This window comes from Lynx canadensis, chromosome C1 (assembly GCF_007474595.2).
Source record: "Lynx canadensis isolate LIC74 chromosome C1, mLynCan4.pri.v2, whole genome shotgun sequence".
Taxonomy (NCBI): Eukaryota; Metazoa; Chordata; class Mammalia; order Carnivora; family Felidae; genus Lynx; species Lynx canadensis.
In genome coordinates this window covers 173,536,173-173,557,970 of record NC_044310.1, presented here as the reverse complement: position 1 = coordinate 173,557,970, position 21,798 = coordinate 173,536,173, and the positions used below count along the sequence as shown (strand labels likewise).

The 21,798-nt window shown below is 35.5% G+C and overlaps 1 protein-coding gene across 1 annotated transcript in view; it reads right to left on the bottom strand.

Moving 5' to 3' along the window:
• Positions 1-21,798, bottom strand: part of ITGAV (integrin subunit alpha V) — a 93,464-nt gene that overhangs the window by 27,908 nt on the left and 43,758 nt on the right. Inside the window, exons 5-15 of the mRNA XM_030325262.1 lie at positions 20,976-21,037; positions 18,502-18,547; positions 14,643-14,768; positions 12,828-12,872; positions 11,995-12,038; positions 11,850-11,906; positions 9,403-9,455; positions 8,846-9,048; positions 3,821-4,012; positions 1,534-1,579; positions 69-176 (exon numbers count right to left, since the gene is read on the bottom strand). Of these exons, the coding sequence (XP_030181122.1) occupies positions 69-176; positions 1,534-1,579; positions 3,821-4,012; positions 8,846-9,048; positions 9,403-9,455; positions 11,850-11,906; positions 11,995-12,038; positions 12,828-12,872; positions 14,643-14,768; positions 18,502-18,547; positions 20,976-21,037 (982 nt within the window). The remainder of the gene's footprint in view (positions 1-68; positions 177-1,533; positions 1,580-3,820; positions 4,013-8,845; positions 9,049-9,402; positions 9,456-11,849; positions 11,907-11,994; positions 12,039-12,827; positions 12,873-14,642; positions 14,769-18,501; positions 18,548-20,975; positions 21,038-21,798) is intronic.

Below are 21,798 nucleotides of genomic sequence, written 5' to 3'. Positions count from 1 at the left end.
TTCAATTGTTTTCATAATAACTGTACCAATAATCACAATAGTAAATATTATTAAACTAATGCCCTTACCAGGAAACTTTGAGATCTGTCCCAGGCAATGGGCAGGTTTTATTGTCTTGATTTAAAATGCTAGGGTACACTTCAAGGCCAGCATTTACAGTTATAACTGGTCTGGCCCTGGTTTAAAAAAAAAAGAAGAAAGAAAGAAAAAGAAAAGAAAGCAAAAAGTTATTTACAATATTAGATTGATCTAGGCATTTTAGGTTTACATTTTTTGTATATATAACAACGTTTTCTAAAGCATTGTTTATAACAGCAAAAGGAATAAAAACAATCTAAACACAGAATGACAAACTGTCCCTGTTTGCTGAAGACCATCCTGACTTTAGCACTGACAGTCCCACATCCTGGTAAATCCCGCAGTTCCAGGCAAAGCGGGACAAGTGGCCATCCTATCTGAACTCAGTCCACGAAAGCAGAATGGTTAACCACGTTGTGGGGTATCTACCTAACGCAATGCAATACAGTAGGGGAAATGAGTGACATAAATCCATCTGTGTGGATACGAGATGATCTCTAAGATATATCCAATATAATTTTTATATGACAGGAAAAAAACCCACCATGTACAAAGGATGCATACGCAAACACATACACATAATTTTTTAATGTACAGAATAATTCTGGTAGGGTATACTCATAAACTAGTAACGCGTGAAAGGAAGTATGTTATTTTTGTTTATGTCCTTTCTGATTGAGTTTTTACTACATGCATTTTACTATATGTATTACCTTTTAATAGCAATTTTAAAAACTGAAATAATAAATTAAAATAAATAGTTTTCCAAAGTTCAGATGTACAGGTTTAAGCCCTGTATAAAAATATAGTAGGCTCACGGCACTGTGCCTACTCAGTCATGATAAATGATTGGGCACACGTGGCCCCAAGAGCCACAATCAAGTTGACCCAACATAAATTCCATTACACAGAACTCAGGTTAGTTATTCTGGCATGTATAAACATAGCCCATAAAAGTGTAAGCATCTTCATCTACTTGGGATGCCAGATGATAGTCTAAAGCATGAGGAATTGATTAAATATAGAGAATAACTGAGAATATGGATGAAGCTGAGAAATACAGGTTATGTGGATTTATATATATTGCTTTAATAAAAATATTGATTTGGGAAGTCATTACATACTGCCCTGTGGTCACAGAATGCTGTGGCATAAACATCAAGTTAACTTCTTGCCTTTTAGAGGAAAATGTAAACTCATATAAATTTTAAAGAGAGAATTAAAACACAGAAGAACATCTTTGAACATAATTTAAAGAACAAAGAGAGAAAATTCTAAATGCGTTTCTAAATTAAAAAATCTACACCTTCTTCTGCTTTGGGATTTCCTTGTATAAATGCTGACTGAGCAAGGCTTGACTAGAAAGAACAAATTTTATCATTACTTCAAGAAAATTAAACTGAAATTCAAACAGTGGTAATATTCCTATATTACAGGATATGGAAACGTGCTCACCTGTATAATACAGCTCTATCTACACCAAAAGCTCCTACAATTAAGTCTTAAAAGAGAGTAGAAAAACATGTAAATAATAATAATAATAATTTTTTTAATTCATATACCATTCTATAAAACTTTCAGTGCATGTGATAAAGATTTAGACACAGTCTCAAAACTATTCTTCATTAAATGGTTGTAAGATAGTATCTCAAAGGCAAAAACATACGAAAACTCTAAATAAGGTATCAAATGGCATACACTCCACATAAAACTAATCTTTCATCCAGGGAGACAAGAATATTTTTAATGGATACTTTGTAAAGATGAGAATCTTTTTAAAGGGTACTTTATAAAAATTAGCAATAATAAGGAACTGTATATCACCCAAATGCATATACCCCTCAAAGGAAAAAGTTTTATAAGTGCCTGTGGATTTTATAATTTCATTGCAAAATTTCATTACAAGTCTAAATTTCATTATAAATTTTTCCCTTTGTTACAAAAACAAAACAAAACAAAGCACATTACATATACATAGAATACTTAGAAGGACAGCAGACAGCATTCAAATTAACAAGAACAGAATGCATTAATTTTTATATGCAGCTGGTACAATGGGTTCGTGATTAAGAAAATATGAAATAAGAGCTCTGTTTCACAATATACCCAAGGTAAATCTGAGGAAACCCTTTCTAAGCAGACAAGTACATAAGGAACCATAAAGATGGGTAGATTGGATTACCTAAAAATTAAGAACTTCTTTATGCCCAAAAAGCAAATACTACAAACTGAGATGTGTGTGTGTGTGTGTGTGTGTGTGTGTGTGTGTGTGTGTGTGCGCGCGCGCGTGTTAAGGGGTTACTATCCACAATATTTAAGACACTGTCCTAAGGAAAAAAAAAAGAAAGGAAAACAGCATCCCAATAGAAACAGAACAAAAAAAAAAAGTAAAAAGGGAATTCACAAAAGTAAATACATATAAACAAAAATGCTTACCCTCCCTGATAATTAAAAACTATAAAGTAGAACAAAGTAACATTTCTACCTATCATATAGTTTAATATTATTTTTACAAAAACAACAGATGACCCTCAGTGTAGGCACCCATGTGGGTAAATGATTGCTCATTCTGGTGAATGCTTAAATAGAGCTGCAAAACCTTCTTTTTGAGGGAATGGGATTATAATTTGATGACATGTATCAACAGATTTTTTTTTTTTAAAGTGCCGTGTCTTTGACAGAGCAATTCTGGAATTTTGTCCTAAGGAAATAATCAGAGGTATGCACCAGAATTATATGCAAGGATATAAATGCCCAAAAATAAACTTAAGTAAGATCTGATACGAATTTTGATAGAATGGGAAAAATATAATTCATATTTAGAAGAATAATCAGCAATATGGGGAAACATTTCTGATACTTTGAGTGAATAAAAAAATATGCTATTAACAGTGCCTAAAGTATAATTCTGTTTTGTTAAAGAACTATATATGAATGCATTGAAAAAATGATTGAAAGATATGCTTTGCTGTATTTTCTAAAAGTTCTATAACAAATATATTGCATTTATAACCAAAAATCTCCTGAAATAACAGTAACAGACAAGAATCACATTCCTGTCCTATTTCCAAAAGCACTTCAACACACTTGTATATTGGGCTCATACGAACTGTTTCAATAATAAAGGTAAATCAAATCTTCTGCATTATATCTCATTTAAAGAATGGACCCATTATGACCAGATCCGTTATAATACTCCAAAGTATATAATTGCTAGAAAAAGGCCTCTGTTCCTGTCCTGGTTCAAACCAAAAGGCAACCTCAGGCAAATTACCTTTCTCAATCTTTTCTCATCCATAAAAATGGCATAATAACAACCTAAGCTAGCCTATATGCTTCACCAGCCTTACTGGGAGAATTAAATGAGATAATGTATCTTTTAACAATCACAATGATTAGTCAAGTCCATAAAAATGTTAGATGATTAAAAAATACAGGAGACACTTAAAATGCTAGAATGAACCTTCAAAGTTTTGTCTGACATTTCATTACAGAGTTCAGGACAACAAAAGAAGAAACTCAGAGTATATGTTTTATATTGGAAGCTCCCAGGAAATACAGCTGTCTTTGTCTCATATCCCCTTCGGTGATGAGAACAGTGCCTTAAAGAACATAGCAGGGGTATGAACAATAACTGAAGTATTGAACTGAAATAACTTATGACGTAAATCAAGACAGCAATAACAAACTATTCGCTATTAGGACTGAACAACCTAAGAAATATGTATTTCTAGGAAAGCACCTGGATATCCATTTCTGTCTATATCCGTGGCTCCTTTCATTGAATAGCCAAAGCTTGGTGGCATGCTTCGAGCAGCCCACTTCCCTTCAAGGATTTGAGACGGTACTGCATTCAAGCCTGTTAATCTTCCATTGAAAATATAAACAATTCCTTTTTTATCTTCACCCCCATAGGGAGCAGCAATGGCAATATCTGTGGGAAGGAAGGAAGGGAGGGGGAAGATTGGAGAGAAACAAGAAGGAAGAGAAGGAGGAGGAGGAGGAAGGGAGAAGGAAAGGAGAGGAGGAGAGCAAGGGCAGAGAGAGGGAAGTCTTAGTATTACTATTTATATGGCAAAGATCTTAATGCAGTTATCTTCCTTTCCCAAGTTCCCCTTACAGCACTTTGCTTTTAGGGAAGACCTACATTAGTACCTGTTTTTGCCAACTGAAAAAAATCTGAAGAGGATTCACTTTTACAAAGAAAAGCAAAACTAGCATTCAGCGTTTGTTTTACAATGAACCGTTCTAAGAGTTGCCTGCTCCCCGAGCAGCAGGAGGGGCACCCTGAGCTCCTTCCCTGGGAACCACAGCCAACTTCTCAGCATCAAGCTGCCTGTAGCGCTCAACGGTGCCTGTGAGCATCTATGCTTTATCTCAACTTATTCTTTGCATCCATTAGCAAGATGTGTCCTAAGGTATCACAAAACCCTGAGAGTGGTTCCTTTTTGGGTCTGGGAAATTTGGGGGGTTTGGAAAAATTTTCCATATACATCACATTAATGATAATTGCTTCTTCACTTGAATACCACTTCTGCTAATGAAAGTTTTCATGGGAAGACTCCACTTTCGGACAGCAGGGCGAAACCTGTATTCATACAACCCACTTACCACAATAAATACTGATTCAAAGTTTAGCAGAATACTCTTTATTCCAAAGCAACGATCTAATTCAAGGAGATTCAAGCAAAACTATGTCGAAATGACATTAACTTGGAGCCAGATATTCTGGGTATGACCTTGAACAAATCACTTAACCTTTCTGGACCTCAAAATACTTCATCCTTAAAATGGAAGGGGGGGGGGACACGTCAAAAGATTCATCTAAGGTTCATTCCAGCTCTCAAAACTCTAATTTAGGTGGGCATGGTTTTTGTTTTTTGAAACTGCAGTCTGGCTCAGAAATTTGAAAGTTATGACTTCATCTCCATCTTGCTCAACTTATATTAAGATAACACAAGCAAATAAGAAGTTTGAAATTCTTCCAAAAAAGAAAAAAGAGAGAAAAATGGTCACTATAACCTTTTGAAACTCTGAAATACATTACAAATATGCTCACTTCCCTGTCTCTGCTGGTACTATCCTAGAGAAGCCATTCTCATCCTTTCCCTGGAGCCCTAAAGCAGCCTGAGTGGCTCCCACTTCTGTTCTTGCCCCTAAAATCCACTCTCCTCAAAACGGCCAAAGGTTAATATTGCCACCTTCGTTCTTAAAATCCTTCATTTCCCAAAGCATTTAAACACTACCTGATTTGTGTAGTCATTCCACCAGTGCTCCCCACCCTCCCCTACCACCCCAGTTCTAGCCCTCACTCACCCTTCCTATCAATCCTGACCTTTTCCTCTGTTCCTTAAACACACCAAGCTAGTACCCATGTTTGGATTTACACTTGCTGCTCCCTGTGCCTTAACAGCTCTTGCTCCAGGGCTTTTCAAGCTCTGCTCCTTCGGTTTATCCAAATCATAGATCAAATGTCATCGTATCAGAGAGGTTCTTTTTCCCTGACAACAAAGTCATGCACTCTCCCTTCTCACTTACACTGTCTAGGCACTATCACATTAACCTGCCTTTTTTTTTTTGTTTTAACCCACAGCGTTTATCACTACCTGAATTTCCCCCATTATGTATTTACTTTGTGGGTCTTCCATGAAACATAGGCTTCACAAGAGCAAGGATGTGTCCATCTTGCCTGTGACAGCCACTATGCGCCAGTCATTCCAAACTGCCTCACTTATACCTTCCCATACACAAACTGCTTCCGGCCTCCTTGATGCTGCATCTCCTGAGACACCAGACACCTTGATCACTTATCTTTAATGTAAGAGCATTATGCCCAGCATTATCCCAAACACGGTGCTGATTGCCTTCTAATGTTTACATAAAAGTTGCCCCTATTGATGCTAAATTCCTTAAGGACATGGATGGGCTCTAATTTATCCTGTCATTTTTAGCACTTGGAATAGGGCATGGTGTGCAGTAAGGACCAACTAAGAATTTGTTATTCTTCAAAAAAAAACAGTAGTATTTAAGTTAAATAAGAGTCCTTCTTTTTTCTTTTTTAAGTTTCAAAGGTAGGCATAACTTCTAAATTGACACAGGCATTAAGAACGCATTTATCAAAGCACCTGGGTGGCTCAGTTGGTTGAGCGTCCGACTTTAGCTCAGGTCATGATCTCACGGCTTGTAAGTTCGAGCCCCGTGTTGGGCTCTGTGCTGACAACTCGGAGCCTGAAGCCTGCTTCGGATTCTGTGTCTCCCTCTCTCTCTGCCCCTCCCCACACATGCTCTGTCTCTGTCTCTCAAAAATAAGTAAATGTCAAAAAAAATTTTTTAAATATATATTTATCAAAATATAATTTCCCAACAGAAGACAACTCTAGTGTTGAAAAACCATTTAACAAAAATTATCTTTAACTTTTCTAAACTTCTCATTATTTTATATATCCTAATTATCTTCTTGTTTTCTTGGCTGGCATCTGTCCAGTCTGGAAAGCCCTACTTTTTCACACAACTGATTTCTTCCTTTAATCATTTTAGTTGCTCTTTTCTGTGTTTTTTTCCACTCTTTCTGGAGGAGTATTGACAAAAACTGCACCTTATACATAACGTATACAAAACATAACTTCACTGTTTTGTTTTCAGTGTCCCTCTTAATGATACCTAAGGTTTTCATAGTGGGTGTAGGTAGAAATGGGGGAATATAGGATGAACAGCTTAACAAAGGGTTAATGTCATCAGGCTTACACAAAGAAAAGATCCAGGTTATAACTAACAGTTCATATTATATATATAAAATATAGATACATATAAACTGTAAGTATATATAAATAGTTGCATAAATACAGATCAGATCATTTTCCACTCAAGATACCATCATTCACAAGCCACTATTTGAGGCAATAAGACTCCAGGAGAAACTTGGGGAGAACAAAATCATCCTTTCTGGTATCCATTTCTAGAAGTAAAATCTGTTTGTCAAATCTCTGTAAAACTTCATTATTTTTTATCTGTTGTTTATAATTATTGTATTCACTGGTAACACAGTTTGATAAAAATGTAGAAAATGGAATGAGTTGTTGGCCAGATCATAATACTAAGGAAACTTCCTTTAAAGTGGCTGGAATACCCTTAAGACAAGGTGATGGCAAACATGCCAGGCTCTCCCCGAAACCCCAGAGGCAGCGGCCCTGCTATAGCAAGGCAGAACCTCAAATTTGGCCCTGTGTTTTCTAAGTCGTTTTGTTATCAATAAGTAATAGCTTGCTCTGTTCTACAGTATTCTTTTCAAGTTCTATCTTAAACTTTATACCAGAGTTCCTTTGATTTAAGTTCTCTTGGTAGTACAAATCTTTAGGACTCTATTTTAGGCAGCAAGATGTTTCTGTGAACAGTTCTTACTAACACTGAAAACATCTAGAGCTAAGGTTAGAAATGGCACTCCCAGTCATGACACAGAACTACCCATGAGGTAGGAGTAGAGTAGTCTTGAAGCCTAAAAGGTGTTTTCTTTTTCCACCACAACTTGGAAGATATAAAATTCAACTGTATTTTTGAAGTTTTCTCTTTAACTTATAACTTTAAATTTTAAGGGGCATACCCCTATATATGATCAATTATTCAAAAAACCAAAAGTTCAACTTTCTATTCTGAGAGTTTTGTACCAGTATTTCTTTTTTTAAGGGGCGCCTGAGTGGCTCAGTCAGTTAAGCGTCCAATTTCAGCTCAGGTCATGATCTCACGGTTTGTGAGTTTGAGCCCCATGTTGGGCTCTGGGCTGACAGCTCAGAGCCTGGAGCCCGCTTCAGATTCTGGGTCTCCCTCTGTCTGCCCCTCTGCTGCTTGCACTCTGTCTCTTGCATTGTCTCAAAAATAAATAAACATTAAAAAAAAATTTTTTTTAAATCTTGATAATTTATAATCTATATTTTACTCTAAGTTAAAAGTCACTTTGATTTTTAAAGATATCTACAGATATTGGAGTGCCTGGATGGCTCAGTTGGTTAAGCAACCAACTCTTGATTTCAGCTCAGGTCATGATCTCACAGTTTGTGAGATAGAGCCTTATTTTGGGCTCGGAGCTGACGGCGTGGAGCCTGCTTGGGATTCTTTCTCCCTCTCCCTCTTCCCCTGTCCCATTCTCACACACGCCCATGTGCACACATGTTCTCTCTCTATATATAAATAAACTTAAAAAAATAAAGAAATTATTAAATGGGGCTATTATAAAACAATGAGCTTATATTTTTTACTTGCCCTCACGAAGGGAGTTATAACATCCTTCAGAACTCTCAGGACTTCTCAGATAGCCACAACAAAGTTATGGCTTTAAACATATTAAAGGCAAATCGTACCTCTAAGGGATGCAATTAGAGTCAACATTGCCTTGACAATGTGCCTGCGTGCATTTTTTACATTTGTATCCAAATGGACAGTAGAGGGCACTGCTGCTAAGCAGGACAGAGACAACAAATCACCAGCTTACTCTGGGCTCCCTGGGAATGCAAATTTCCTTCAGAATTTAACCATTCCAAAATTCTAATTTGAGGCTGTATGAATAATAACTTATAAGAATAATTTTTTTTAAAGTTTGCTCAGATTTTTAAGGAAGAAGAGCAACTGTCGTTTAACTTGGAGTCACTATCAATCCAGTGCTTCCTTCCAGGAAGGAGGTTTGCTCGTATGAACAACCACAGAGGAAGGTACAAGACTTTTCCAGGTAGACACAGAAAATTATGGACCCACAATTACTGAACTTTGTTGATCTTACCATTGAAGCCATCCTGGTCCAGATCCCCCAAAGGTGCTATGGCACTGCCGAACCTCGCAAAGACCTCAAACCCATTCAGCTTGGTCGTCTGGAAGTCTCCTGAAGGTCTTTGCAGGGACACTGAAACCTGTCCTACCTCTTGGAGTTTGCCATCTGAGCCACGATCCATGAAGAGAGGGGCTCCAATAAACACATCTGCGTAACTAAAAGAGCAGAACCTCTTTCACCAACGCAAGATCAAATTCCACCTGTTAATAAAAAACTCAATTTCCCTCTTTCCACATCTCTCATAACCAAACTAAAGCAAAAAATCATTTCAAATTCAAATCTTCCTTCAACTCTTTTAAGAAACTATGAGTAATTCATAAAAATTACTTTATTCCTTCATATCATAAAAGCTACTGAAAGAAATTATGAACATCATAGAGGTTTTCTCATATTCACGAGAAACAGATTAGAAAGGGGACAGAGAAACAGAAGAAAAAATGTTTAATTTTGGCAAAGCATTCATAAACATGAGAGGAAAACTGTTTCTGGAAACATCTTTTTAAACTTACTCATCCCCATTAATGTCAGTGGCAGCGACAGAAAATCCAAAATATGCAGCCATCTGGATAACAAAAAGAAAATGAAATGTTTACGTTTCATCCAACTAGCTTTGACAGTTAATATTTATTGTATATTTAATCAAACGGAAAAGGTTTTTTTTTTTTCTCTGCACATAGTTTCAATCTAAATTTCTTCTCTTTTGGGGGCACCTGGGTGGCTCAGTTGGTTAAGCGTCTGACTTTGGCTCAGGTCATGACCTCACCGTTTGTGAGTTTGAGCCCAGTGTCAGGCTCTGTGCTGACAGCTCAGAGCCTGGAGCCTGCCTCACATTCTGTGTCTCCCTCTCTCTGCCCTTCCTCTGCTCATGCGTGCACATGCACGCACTCTCTCTCTCTCTCTCAAAAGTAAACATTAAAAAAAAAATTAAAAAATAAATAAGTAAATAAATTTCTTCTCTTTTGTTTATTCTACCAACACAATCAGGTAATGAGGCATTTTTATTTCCCTAGATTTATAGGCAAAACATATCCCGTGTATATCATTTCAGTGTCTTCAACACATGCCGCTTAAGTCTAAGCATAACTAATGCTCCTTCCCAGGCCTAACCTATTATCACCCTTCTTCTCCTCTGCCCCCAAAATGTCATACATACACCATCAGAAAGATACATAGTCACAGACAGAAGTTTTAACTGAGCCCAAGAAGTTATCAGTGGGAGTCTATGCAGTAAAGATAATAGATAATAATTATTAATAGATCATAACTGGCTCTCCCTATGTGACCACTGCTACTCTCAAGAAATTACTGTTTAGAAAGATATTGGAATGACTTTGTTCTTGTCTCACATCTCATCTGATTACTTGCCAATAGCTTTGCTTTTGAGTTATACACAGTACAACTAGTTTTGGGTTTATTACAGGATTATGGGAAGGGAGAAGGAATGTCCTTTCCTCCACTACAGAAGACTGCTAGACATCACAGACAGAGCAGACTGGCTGGAAATAAACCTGAAAAGAAAAGTTCTAAACACAGCCCAACATGCAAAGCAAAACTAGGAGAGATGACATTTTAAAGATGAACTAAGGTGAGGAATGAGTCAACAAACCACAGACAGGAAAGTTAGCAAAAGCTTCCAAATTTTGACTGGTGGAGATATCAGGAAGGAATGATATGGGAGATTCCTACATCATCTATTTTGGGTTGACAGAGTATAAGTGAAGAAAATGAAAGGTGAAGTCTGTATCCGATTGCAAGACCAGAGCATGTGTAATAAAATGTATTGTATTTACAGTGCAATTTAAGAGAATACTATTTTGGGGTCTTAACCTTGCAAGGTGTTCGGCCTGAAAGTGTAAAGAAAGGGCATTTACTTAGACAAGTTTTAAAATGTTTTCATTTGATTTGTTACTACAACCCATAAGAAAGTTACCAGTACCCCTATTTTTACAAATGACCCACCAGATTTACAGTGGCATATACCTTGTCCAATGCAGTTAAGACTGAGAATGAAGAGCTCAGGTCTGTCCTAAAGCAAAGCCCATGTTCCTCCCGCCCCACAGCAATAAAGAAAGCATCATGGACTGAGTACGTGATCCAGAGACATACATGGGCATCTGACAGGAGAAGGTGCTTGAGGTCAAGAAGTCAAAACCTCACAAAGGGATAACCACCCCCTGCCATGACTCTAACGGGCTGTCAACTGCGGGCCATTTGTTCTGTGCTGTGAACCAACACTGACCGCTACACGTGGGATGAGGTTTCTGGGGGCTGAAAGTCTACTTCCTCATCCTATCAATCCTCTTGCAAAGCCCAAAAATCTCTACTGAATAAGAAGTGGGCTTGAATCCCAGATCTGCCACCTGGGATATAATTATTTTTTCTGTAGCTACTGATTTTTCCTTTGCCATTACTAACTGGGCATTTAATTCTCTGAGATATACGAAACAAAATGTTATAAAATGCCTGTACCTGCAGAGAATGTCTAGTGCCTAATAGTACTACTTTTTAACTGAAGAATGTTTTATTTCTTGAACTACAAATGAAGTTTACTGATGACATCTATAATATACACATCTGTGCCATGCTTCGTTTTGCATCGAAAAAAAAAAATGAAAGGGCATAGATCATTCCTTAAAGGAGAATTTAATGTCATCAGCAAAGAAAAAAGGAAGTTTTTGTGGTTTTGTGTTTTTGACATGTATGTGTGCAGTTTGTGGATTTCCTTAAAAAACAAGCCATCATGTGCAATTACAAAAGGCTTTGTTTACACAAATTACTCTGGTTGAAACAAAGGTGAATTCTTTAAAGCCTATTTTACATTTACAACATTGAATATTAAACCAATATTCATTACATATTCAACGTAAACCATTATGATACTTACAAGAAAAGTTTTAAGACATTGTTACAAAATGCTGATGTGGGAAAAAAAAAAAAAAACATTTTAAAAGCATACCTGCTCACCAGTAAAATTGTGTAAGGAGGACATGTTTTTCCCATCATAAATATAAACCTGTGGAGGAAAAACAAAAGCATATGAAATATAATAAAATATAAGATAACCTAGAGATTTTTTTTTAGATTCCTTTTAATTTTCCTACCATTCCCAAAGTCCTTGCTGCTCTTGGAACGCCTGAAACAAAGTCTGAAACAAAACAAAACAAAATAAAACATAATAACTCATATTCAAGACCAATACTGAAAACTGTAGGAGGAAATGGATATCTCAGAAAGCTTTAAGTTCTGTTTTGTTATTTCAGTAGAAAACAACAACAACAAAAATTCTTTAATGGTACTCCATAATAAATGGCCATAGTATTTTTTAACAAGATCAAATCCTTACAAAATACAGGAAGATTCTTGAGAACTCTCAAAGAAATGCATGTGTGCCCTCAGGAATTTGTAATCTTATTAAAAAGAGAACAGCTAAGATCAAGTGACCTAAGAACAAAGGAAAGGCAGTGACACCGAAATGTGGTCAAAATCAGGTGAAGTCTGTGATTCATAAATTGAGTTCTGAAGGGAGATGGATGGACAGACAGAGGATGAGGTAACAATCTTACATACAGAGCCCAGAAAGTTACAAGTTATGTCTACAGGAAGAAGGAACTAAGACCCCCCAAGAGGACCAAATCTGCTGAAAAGCAAGAAGGAAGGAGCTGAAGAAAAACTGAAACGCCAAGGGCAGGAAAGGAGTGGATGGGGAAAAACAAAGGGGCACTCAGCAACTGGCTGGTTCAACTTTCAGCAGCTGCAGATAAAGTTTAATGTAGACCAACCTTACATCAATGTACTAACATCTCCCCATTTCTGTTACATTCTATAACAATGGTTTCAAAACCCTTTAACTGCTGAGGTTTTGCAATGTTACCTGTTTTGAATGTTTAGTCTATACTTTTTAAGAAGGGGTAAATATAATTCAAGTGTATCATACCATCGATGCCATCACCATTGAAATCTCCGACAGCCACGGAATAACCTGAATAGGAAGAACAAAATGTGAAACTCCATCAAGGCACAGTCACCTACGGCATACTTGCTGAGTAGGCTTCCCTTGAAAATATTATCAAGAAGGATTGACCCTTGAACCATGGGTTTGAGCTACACAGGTATACTAATACACAGGTTTTTTTTCAATAAATATAGTGCAGTACTGTAAATGTATATTTTCTTCCTTATGGTTTTCTTAACATTTTCTTTTCTCTAGCTTACTTTGTTGTAAGAATACAGTATATAATACACATGACATACAAAATATGTCTTAATTCACTATGTCATTACTAAGGCTTCCAGTCAACAGTAGGCTATTAGATTTTGGGGGAGTCAAAAGTTATATGTGGGGCTCCTGAATGGCTCAGTTGGTTAAGCATCTGACTCTTGGTTTCGGCTCAGGTCATGATCTCATGATTTGTGAGATCAAGCTCCACATCAAGCTCTGTGCTGACAACATGGAGCCTGCTTGGGATTCTCTCCTCCCCCGCCCCACGCTCCTCCCTTGCTTGGTCTCACTCTCAAAATAAATAAATACATAAACATTTTTTAAAAAGTTACATGCAGATTGTCAACTGTGCAAGGGATTGGTGCACCTAAGTCATACACTGCTCAAGGGTCAACACAATTCCTTTAGTTATGCAGTATTTTGTTCTCTAGAGGTAACAGATGCATATGTACATGCTAAATGAATCTAAAGGAAATAGTTAAACCCTAAAATAGTATTTTTCCATTAGAAAAATAAGACGTTAATCAACTTCACAAAGGAGTCAGTTAAAAATGGTAAATTTCTCATAGATACAGAGTAGAGATTAGAGGTTAGCAGAGGCAGGGGATAAAAGGTGGGCAAAATGCATGAAGGTGGTCAAAAGGTACAAATGTGCACTTATAAATAAGTCATGTGATATAACCTAGAGGATGGTGACTAACTAATACAACTATGTTGTATATTGAAAGAGTAGAATTTAAACGTTCCCATTACAAGAAAAACATCTGTAGCTGTGTATGATAATGAATATTAACTACACTTATTGTGAGCATCATTTCACAGTATATAAAAATATCAAATCATTATGTTGTATACCTAAAAGTAATATAATATTACAAGTCAACTGTATCTCAATTTTAGAAAAACAGGGTAAATCTGTAATTTATCTTAAAGGAGCAAAAAATAACATATTTTTTTCAATCAGCAAAGTACTACTGCTGTCCTAAGTCCTTGGTTTAAAGAGTAAGAGAAACCTAAAGGGAGAAAACAAAACTCAATAAACTTTAAAGACCAAAGTTTAACACAGTGAATAACAGAGAATAGAAGCTTAGGAGTCAGACTGCCTGGGTTTGAATATTAGAACAGCAAGTTACTAAGTGAGTGACTTCAGGCAAGTTATTTTGCCTTTTTGTGCCTGAATTTCTTTACCTACAAAATAGGGATAATAGCAGTACACTGTCACAGACCTGTTGTAAGGATTAAATAAATTAATACAGATAAAGCATACTTAGAACAATGCCTAGAATACATAAGCACACTTTAAAAGTTATCTATTACTATTAATTGTTGTATAAATAATCACTCCTAAATTTCAACTACTGAAATATAACATAACCTAAGTATTCATTAACAATTTGAAGTTATGTTCCTGTTCCTTATATTTAAAAAAAATTCAACATAAAAGATTGTCCTGCTTAAAGCAGCATATGCAAATACAGGGCAAATACACTGCAACTCCATATAATGAATCCATATTTTGGTTTTACTTACCCAAGTAACTGTCATCAAAAATAGCTTGAGCAGTCCGAGTTGCCAACTGGTTATTATACTGGATGCTGTAAACTTTGGGGTCATATTTAGATACAATTTCTGCCACTTGATCCGAAATGAGCTGACCTGAAAAATATATATATATAATAACTTTCTAATGGGAATTTATGATGCAGATGATGGATGGTACCAGCACAAGAGTAAATAGCATTCAAGGGGTGCCCAGCTGGCTCAGTCGGTGGAGCATGTGACCCTTGGTCTCAGGGTCGTGAGTTTGAGCCCCACACTGGGTGTAGAGATTACTTAAATATACAATCTTTAAAAAAAGAGAGATTGGTATTTCTAATTATTAGCCTTAAATAACTCTTCATAATGCTCAATCTGAAAGTTGATGTTCTGTTCAAGCTAGTTCTTAAAATTAGTCACTGCTAGGAGTGCCTGGGTGGCTCAGTGGGTTAAGCATCCAACTTCAGTTCAGGTCATAATCTCAAGGTCTGAGAGTTCAAGCTCAGCGTCAGGCTCTATGCTGACAGCTCAGAACTCGGAGCCTACTTCAGAGTCTGTCTCCCTCTCTCTGCCCCTCCCCCACTCACCCTCTGTCTCTCTCTCAAAAATAAATAAACATTAAAAAAATGTTTAAAAAAAAGAGTTTGAAAATCTACTGAAATAATTACGTTTACTGTTATAAGAATGAATCGATTGTTTTTTTCCACAAATTATTTGGATACCTTTATGAAGAGGCCTGAATGGGTGAGTTCACTTTTCTTCACAACCTTAAGGTAGCCAAGAAATCTAAAGCACTACACAAAAATCAGATTGTTCCCGACCCCAAGAAAAGTTGGCTGACTTATCAAAATGCCATCTCCATACATGAAGAACATAATCTCCTCATTTCTGCTGTTTCAGAAAAAAACCTCATAGCCAACATTTATCAGTCTGTTGCAATCTGTCCAGTCACAAAGGTTTAGTTTAAAGGTAGGAACACTTTCTGTTTGGATCAATAATTTATCCTCTGTGCCTAAACAGACCTAACACATAGCAGGAATTCAATAAATATTTCTTGAATCAAAGAACACAGGAAAATTCTATCATCTCTTTTGAGTAAAACATTACAATTTTCTCTATTCGTATAGAGATAATTCTGAGATCTGTGGAAAAATTCATTCTGACATACCTATTAATTCAGGGTAAAACTGGATGATTTTAATCTCATTAGAACAAAATATTCTCTGCCCAGCTACTGAGTCTTTCAGTTACATTTCCTAGACCATTTACTAATAAAACTCAAATCAACATGGTATTGATTGTATCTGTCCTAATTTTTAAATAGGAATGAATACAGACACTGTATAATACTCAAGGTATTAAAAAAACTCGTCATTTAAACATGTTCACAGCTGTGTCTCTTAAAAAGGCAGAGATAACTATCAGTCCTGACTGAGAATTACAAAATCAGTCTTTGGTTCCCAGGCATCCCAGCAGACACTTCCCTCCCCTCCACCGAATTACATAACTAGCAATGGAGAAGAAAAATAATTCCATGTTTTTTCTCTTACTAGAAAGTATTAATCTCATATGCGATTAGAATTATTTTTGTGTTCATTTTAAAACTCGAAAACTGTTTTAATCTCATATGCGATTAGAATTATTTTTGTGTTCATTTTATTTTATTTTTTTTTCCTGAGAAGTGATTGCATTTATTTTTTTTATATATATATGAAATTTATTGACAAATTGGTTTCCATACAACACCCAGTGCTCATCCCAAAAGGTGCCCTCCTCAATACCCATCACCCACCCTCCCCTCCCTCCCACCCCCCATCAACCCTCAGTTTGTTCTCAGTTTTTAACAGTCTCTTATGCTTTGGCTCTCTCCCACTCTAACCTCTTTTTTTTTTTTCCTTCCCCTCCCCCATGGGTTCCTGTTAAGTTTCTCAGGATCCACATAAGAGTGAAACCATATGGTATCTGTCTTTCTGTGTATGGCTTATTTCACTTAGCATCACACTCTCCAGTTCCATCCACGTTGCTACAAAGGGCCATATTTCATTTTTTCTCATTGCCACATAGTACTCCATTGTGTATATATACCACGATTTCTTTATCCATTCATCAGTTGATGGACATTTAGGCTCTTTCCATAATTTGGCTATTGTTGAGAGTGCTGCTATGAACATTGGGGTACAAGTGCCCCTATGCATCAGTACTCCTGTATCCCTTGGATAAATTCCTAGCAGTGCTATTGCTGGGTCATAGGGTAGGTCTATTTTTAATTTTCTGAGGAACCTCCACACTGCTTTCCAGAGCGGCTGCACCAATTTGCATTCTCACCAACAGTGCAAGAGGGTTCCCGTTTCTCCACATCCTCTCCATCTCTAAAACTCAATTAGAATCTTCCTAAATCATTTCGTTTTTCAATAAATGTATATAGTTCACAGGAATCCAAATTCTTTCATTTAGTGTGTCTCACATGCTGATCCATCTTTCCCTGATTTTTCTTTTCTTCATTCCCTCCTTTGTCATCCCTTTCAACTTTTCATTTATTGCTATTTCTCATTCCTTCTTATTGTCTTTCTATCCTATTTTCCCCTTCAGTAAATCTCTTTCTTGAGTTTCCCTTCCTGTGAAACAAAAGCAAGTGTGGGTCTTCCTATGGAAAAGCAAGTAAGGAAAGCACAGTGTAGAATACAGAAGTAAAATTCAGAATTAGAAAGTAACTTGCACATCCATGCAGTCACAGGTTTTTCCAGTTCTTCCAAATACTGATAATGCTTAAATGTCAGAATGCCAAGAAACAAAAGTTCTGACTCTGTGAATAGCATTTATTAGCAGAAAACAAACGTGAATAAATTAAATATATAATTGTGTGTATATAATCATAAATGAAACATAAAGCAAGTAAGCAAATTTAGGTACCTGTTTTCAAACTTTCAGCAAATAATGATGTTATCCATTTGTTCAAATAGTAATTTTATTGGGCCTCCCAGAATGACTGAAGAATGCAGTGTTTTATCTTTATATTGACACCAGTTTAATTACATTCTTTTGAAATTTCCTAACACCCACTATTTTAAAAGCTCCCCAAAACAAAGAAGTCATTCATGATGTCAATGGTTAATGAGAAAATAACCATTTAAATATTCTAATGAACAAATTGGAAATACTTTAAAACCATGAGCTTTCCGAATACCACAATTTGCCTGAATAGATCCGTTCCACACACTTCCTAATGTTTACACTATAGACTCTAGAGTACAGAGACAAGAAAGCATGTATCACAGACAATAAAAATAAATTGTTTTAAATTACTTTGTAGATTTACTTTATAATTTACTTTAAACATATTGTTTACTTTCTACTAAAAATATATATAATATATATTATGTATTATACTATGCCACAGATTTTCTATATATTATATTATATATAGGATGTTACAGTGCTTTTTTAAAAAAAAATACTGTGAAACAGATAGCAATTACACATTTAAATTGTATTTCTCAATTTCTTTCTTTAAAATAATTCGAAAAATCATATAGGCACATGGTAAGCCAAGCAAGCATTAAACACAATCATTACTGAGTAATTTAAAAAATATTATCCTAGGGGTGCTTGGGTGGCTCAGTCGACTAAGCATATGACTCTTCACTACTGATTTCTGCTCAGGTCATGATCTCATGGTTAGTGAGATCGAGTCCCATGTAGGGCTCTGCATTGACCATATGGAGCCTGCTTGGGATGTTCTCTCTCCTCTCTCTCTGCCCCTCTCCCTACTCATGCTCGCTCCCTCTCTCTCTCTCTCTCTCCCTCTCTCTCTCTCAAAATAAATAAATAACTTTAAAAAAATATATCAACCTACCTTGCCAATAAAAGCTACCAGGACCACCAAGAAGTACTCTGTCAGCCTAGATTAAATCAAACAACAAAAAAACACATATTTAAAAATAGGTAGATTTAAAAACTGAAAGCAATGTAATACCCACAAAAGCCATATATATATATATATGTGATATTTAATACACATAAAAGCTATATAAACATAAAACAAAATCACAAATCTCAAACTCTCCTAACTCATTTTCAGTAAATTTTCATTGTACTTTTCTAAAATACAATAAAAAATGTTTTAAAAGTTATGACTATTAATATATGAAAATATACAAATATATACACACATTGATTCTATAGATCTGGCTGGTTCGCAACTTGTTAGGAAGTACTACTATAAAATATTTTTGAGTTATAATAAAACAAAAAGTCATTAATTTTGTATCTTACATTTGTGACTATATAGGCAAATTTTCTTTCTAGTTATCATTAAAATTTTTTTGGCTAGAGATGCCTCGGGAAGCTCAGTCAAGTATGTGACGCTTGGTTTTGGCTCGGGTCATGATCCCAGGGTTGTGGGATCGAGCACCATGTTGGGCTCTGTGCTGGGTATGGAGCCTGCTTGGGATTCTCATTCTCTCTCTCTCTCTCTCTCTCTCTCTCTCTCTCTCTCTCTCTCCCCCCCCTCCCCCGCCCTCCCCTGCTCACACACTCTCTCTCTCTAAAATAAAATTAAAAAAAAATTTTTTTTAATGCTTTGAGAGCACCTGAGTGGCTCAGTCAGGCATCTGACTATTGATTTCGGCTCAGGTCATGATCTCACAGTTCATGAGTTCGAGCCTCGCATCCAGCTCCGTGCTGACAGTGTGGACCCTGCTTGGGATTCTCTCTCTCTCACTCTCTCTCTGCCCCTTCTCTCAAAATAAATAAACTCAAAAAAAAAAAAATACATAAAAGAAAGAACTTTTAAATTCTTTGGCTAATGAAAAATTATTTTTAGTGTCTTGCAGATCTAAACAGGAATGAAGTTAGAAGGTAAATTTTTCAGGGTATATAATATATACAATTTACACTTGACTAGCATTTCTTGTATCTGTAACCAACTATAAGTATCTAATTCAAGATAACTGTATTTAGTGTTTGAGCATAATGTTTTGGACATTTCCTCCCCCTTGGAGACAAAAAACGTAATTCTTCCCCACCAAACATACATATAGCCCTTTCAAGCTTTCAACAGACAATTTCCTGTCCTGGCTATGTAAAAGGTACTTCTAAGTTGTCTGCTGTAAAATGACACCTTTTTTCCAGAAATGAGTTAAAGAAAGTAAATAACTAATTTAGTAGTGAATGGTTGCTATATGAGAATATTTCTGGGGTTATAGTTGCATAAGCATAGGTACAGAAAACATAGGGATTTTTTAAAATATAACACCTCTTTGAAAATATATCATGGAAGTTTAACCTAATATTATTAATATACTTTACCTCTCTTTGTTTTGCTTCCTCAAATTTTGAATTATGAGTAATTATGAGTAAATTTTGAATTATGAGTTTCAAATTGAATGACTTAAATCAATTATGTAATAAGGAAAGTTAACTGTAATTATAGTCCCAGTCTAGAAAAAAATTTTTTTAAATAAAGATAAAATATAAATTAAAAAAAACAAGAAAATGCTTTATTAATTTTCTGAATTACATGATTGTAGTTTATATCATTTTAATAAATTTATGGCATTTGTTGCTCACACTTTCTAAGAAAGCCATATTAAGTTTTCCAAGGAAGCTCTATTTTTAATTAATATATTTGAGATTTCTATCTCAAATAGAGAAATTAATATTCTCAATTTTATATTCAAGATTTTCACATATCTCACCAAAAAAATCCCCACATACACAAAAGAAAATGACATAAGGAAAAGTATTTAAGAAAAATTTCCCTTGAAAACATAAACTGAATTGTTATTTCAGGAAAAAAGATAAAAACTGTCAACTCTGGAGAGCATGCTCGCTTAGTTAAAAATACAGAGTCACGCATCTGAGATGTTTCACAATAATTAAGCTGCTTCAGCTTTACTTGGTGCCTGTAGGCACATAATAGATGGCAAGCATGCATGTTTCTGAGCTTTTATGTAACTAAACTCTAATTCTGTAATCAAGCTCCCAGTGACAGCTTTTGTGAATTTCAATCAAAAAGACAAAACTTTAGTACTATATAAATTTATCTAATTAGAAATTTTAATATAAAGTCATAATAGTTATCTGTCATCTACTGAGATCTTTTAGTGTCCCCCACTCTCATTCTGATGTCTATTTCAAATAGGCAACGTCCACTAGGGAGAGAATATGAGGCAAAGAATATCAAAATGCATGGGACATTTTTATTAGGTGTTTTCATAGAACAGGTAATAATTATAAAGAAGCTGAAGTATTGAGCAAGTAATTTTTAACAATGGTTTAGATAATGAGGTAGATCTGAATCTCATTCAGTCTTAAATGAAAACTTACTTTGGTAAAATCAATGCTGAATCCTCCTTGACAAAATCCCTGTCCATCAGCATCAATATTTTCTAAAATAAAAAGATTGGAAATATACACAAACCCAAAAACAAACAAATGACATAAAACAAAACATGAGAAAAATCTGTATCACTGTAATCATAAGATAATGTATTGTTGAACTGGGAGTGTCCATTCAATGTGGCATTTAATGAATTATTATCACACTCTAAAAAAGTTACTGTGCATTTTTACCAGCACCATTCTCTCAGATAATGGCAATAGAGAGAGATCAATGTATCTGGAATGGTCACCAGGAAATAGAAACATCACCTAAGATGGTAGATTTCAAACTTATTTTTAACCATAACCCACAGCAAGACTATATTTTATATCACAGTCCATATAACCCAACATGTATGTTATTGTATGTGTGTATAACAGATACATGAATAAGACAAAATTTCACAAAACTATCACTATTACCATGGACAATATATTCTGATACTTTCTATTTTATTTCACTCCTTTTAAAAAAGAATTACTGGTTATGATCCACTATTCTGATTTCATGAAACAAAGATGAGTTGTGATCTACAAGTAAAATTCCAGTTTGAATTTGAAATTCCAGTTAGCACTCTACAAATTTATTATGAATACCAGTAAAGAGATACATGCACTCCTAATACATACTGACTACACACACATTTTACAGCCAACAACAACAACAACAACAACAACAAATCTATTAAAAACGTACTTCAGGATTTTGGGAGAGGGCCAGACCCTAACTTAATATTCAGCAAAGAGCGAAATACAAAACTATCTTCAC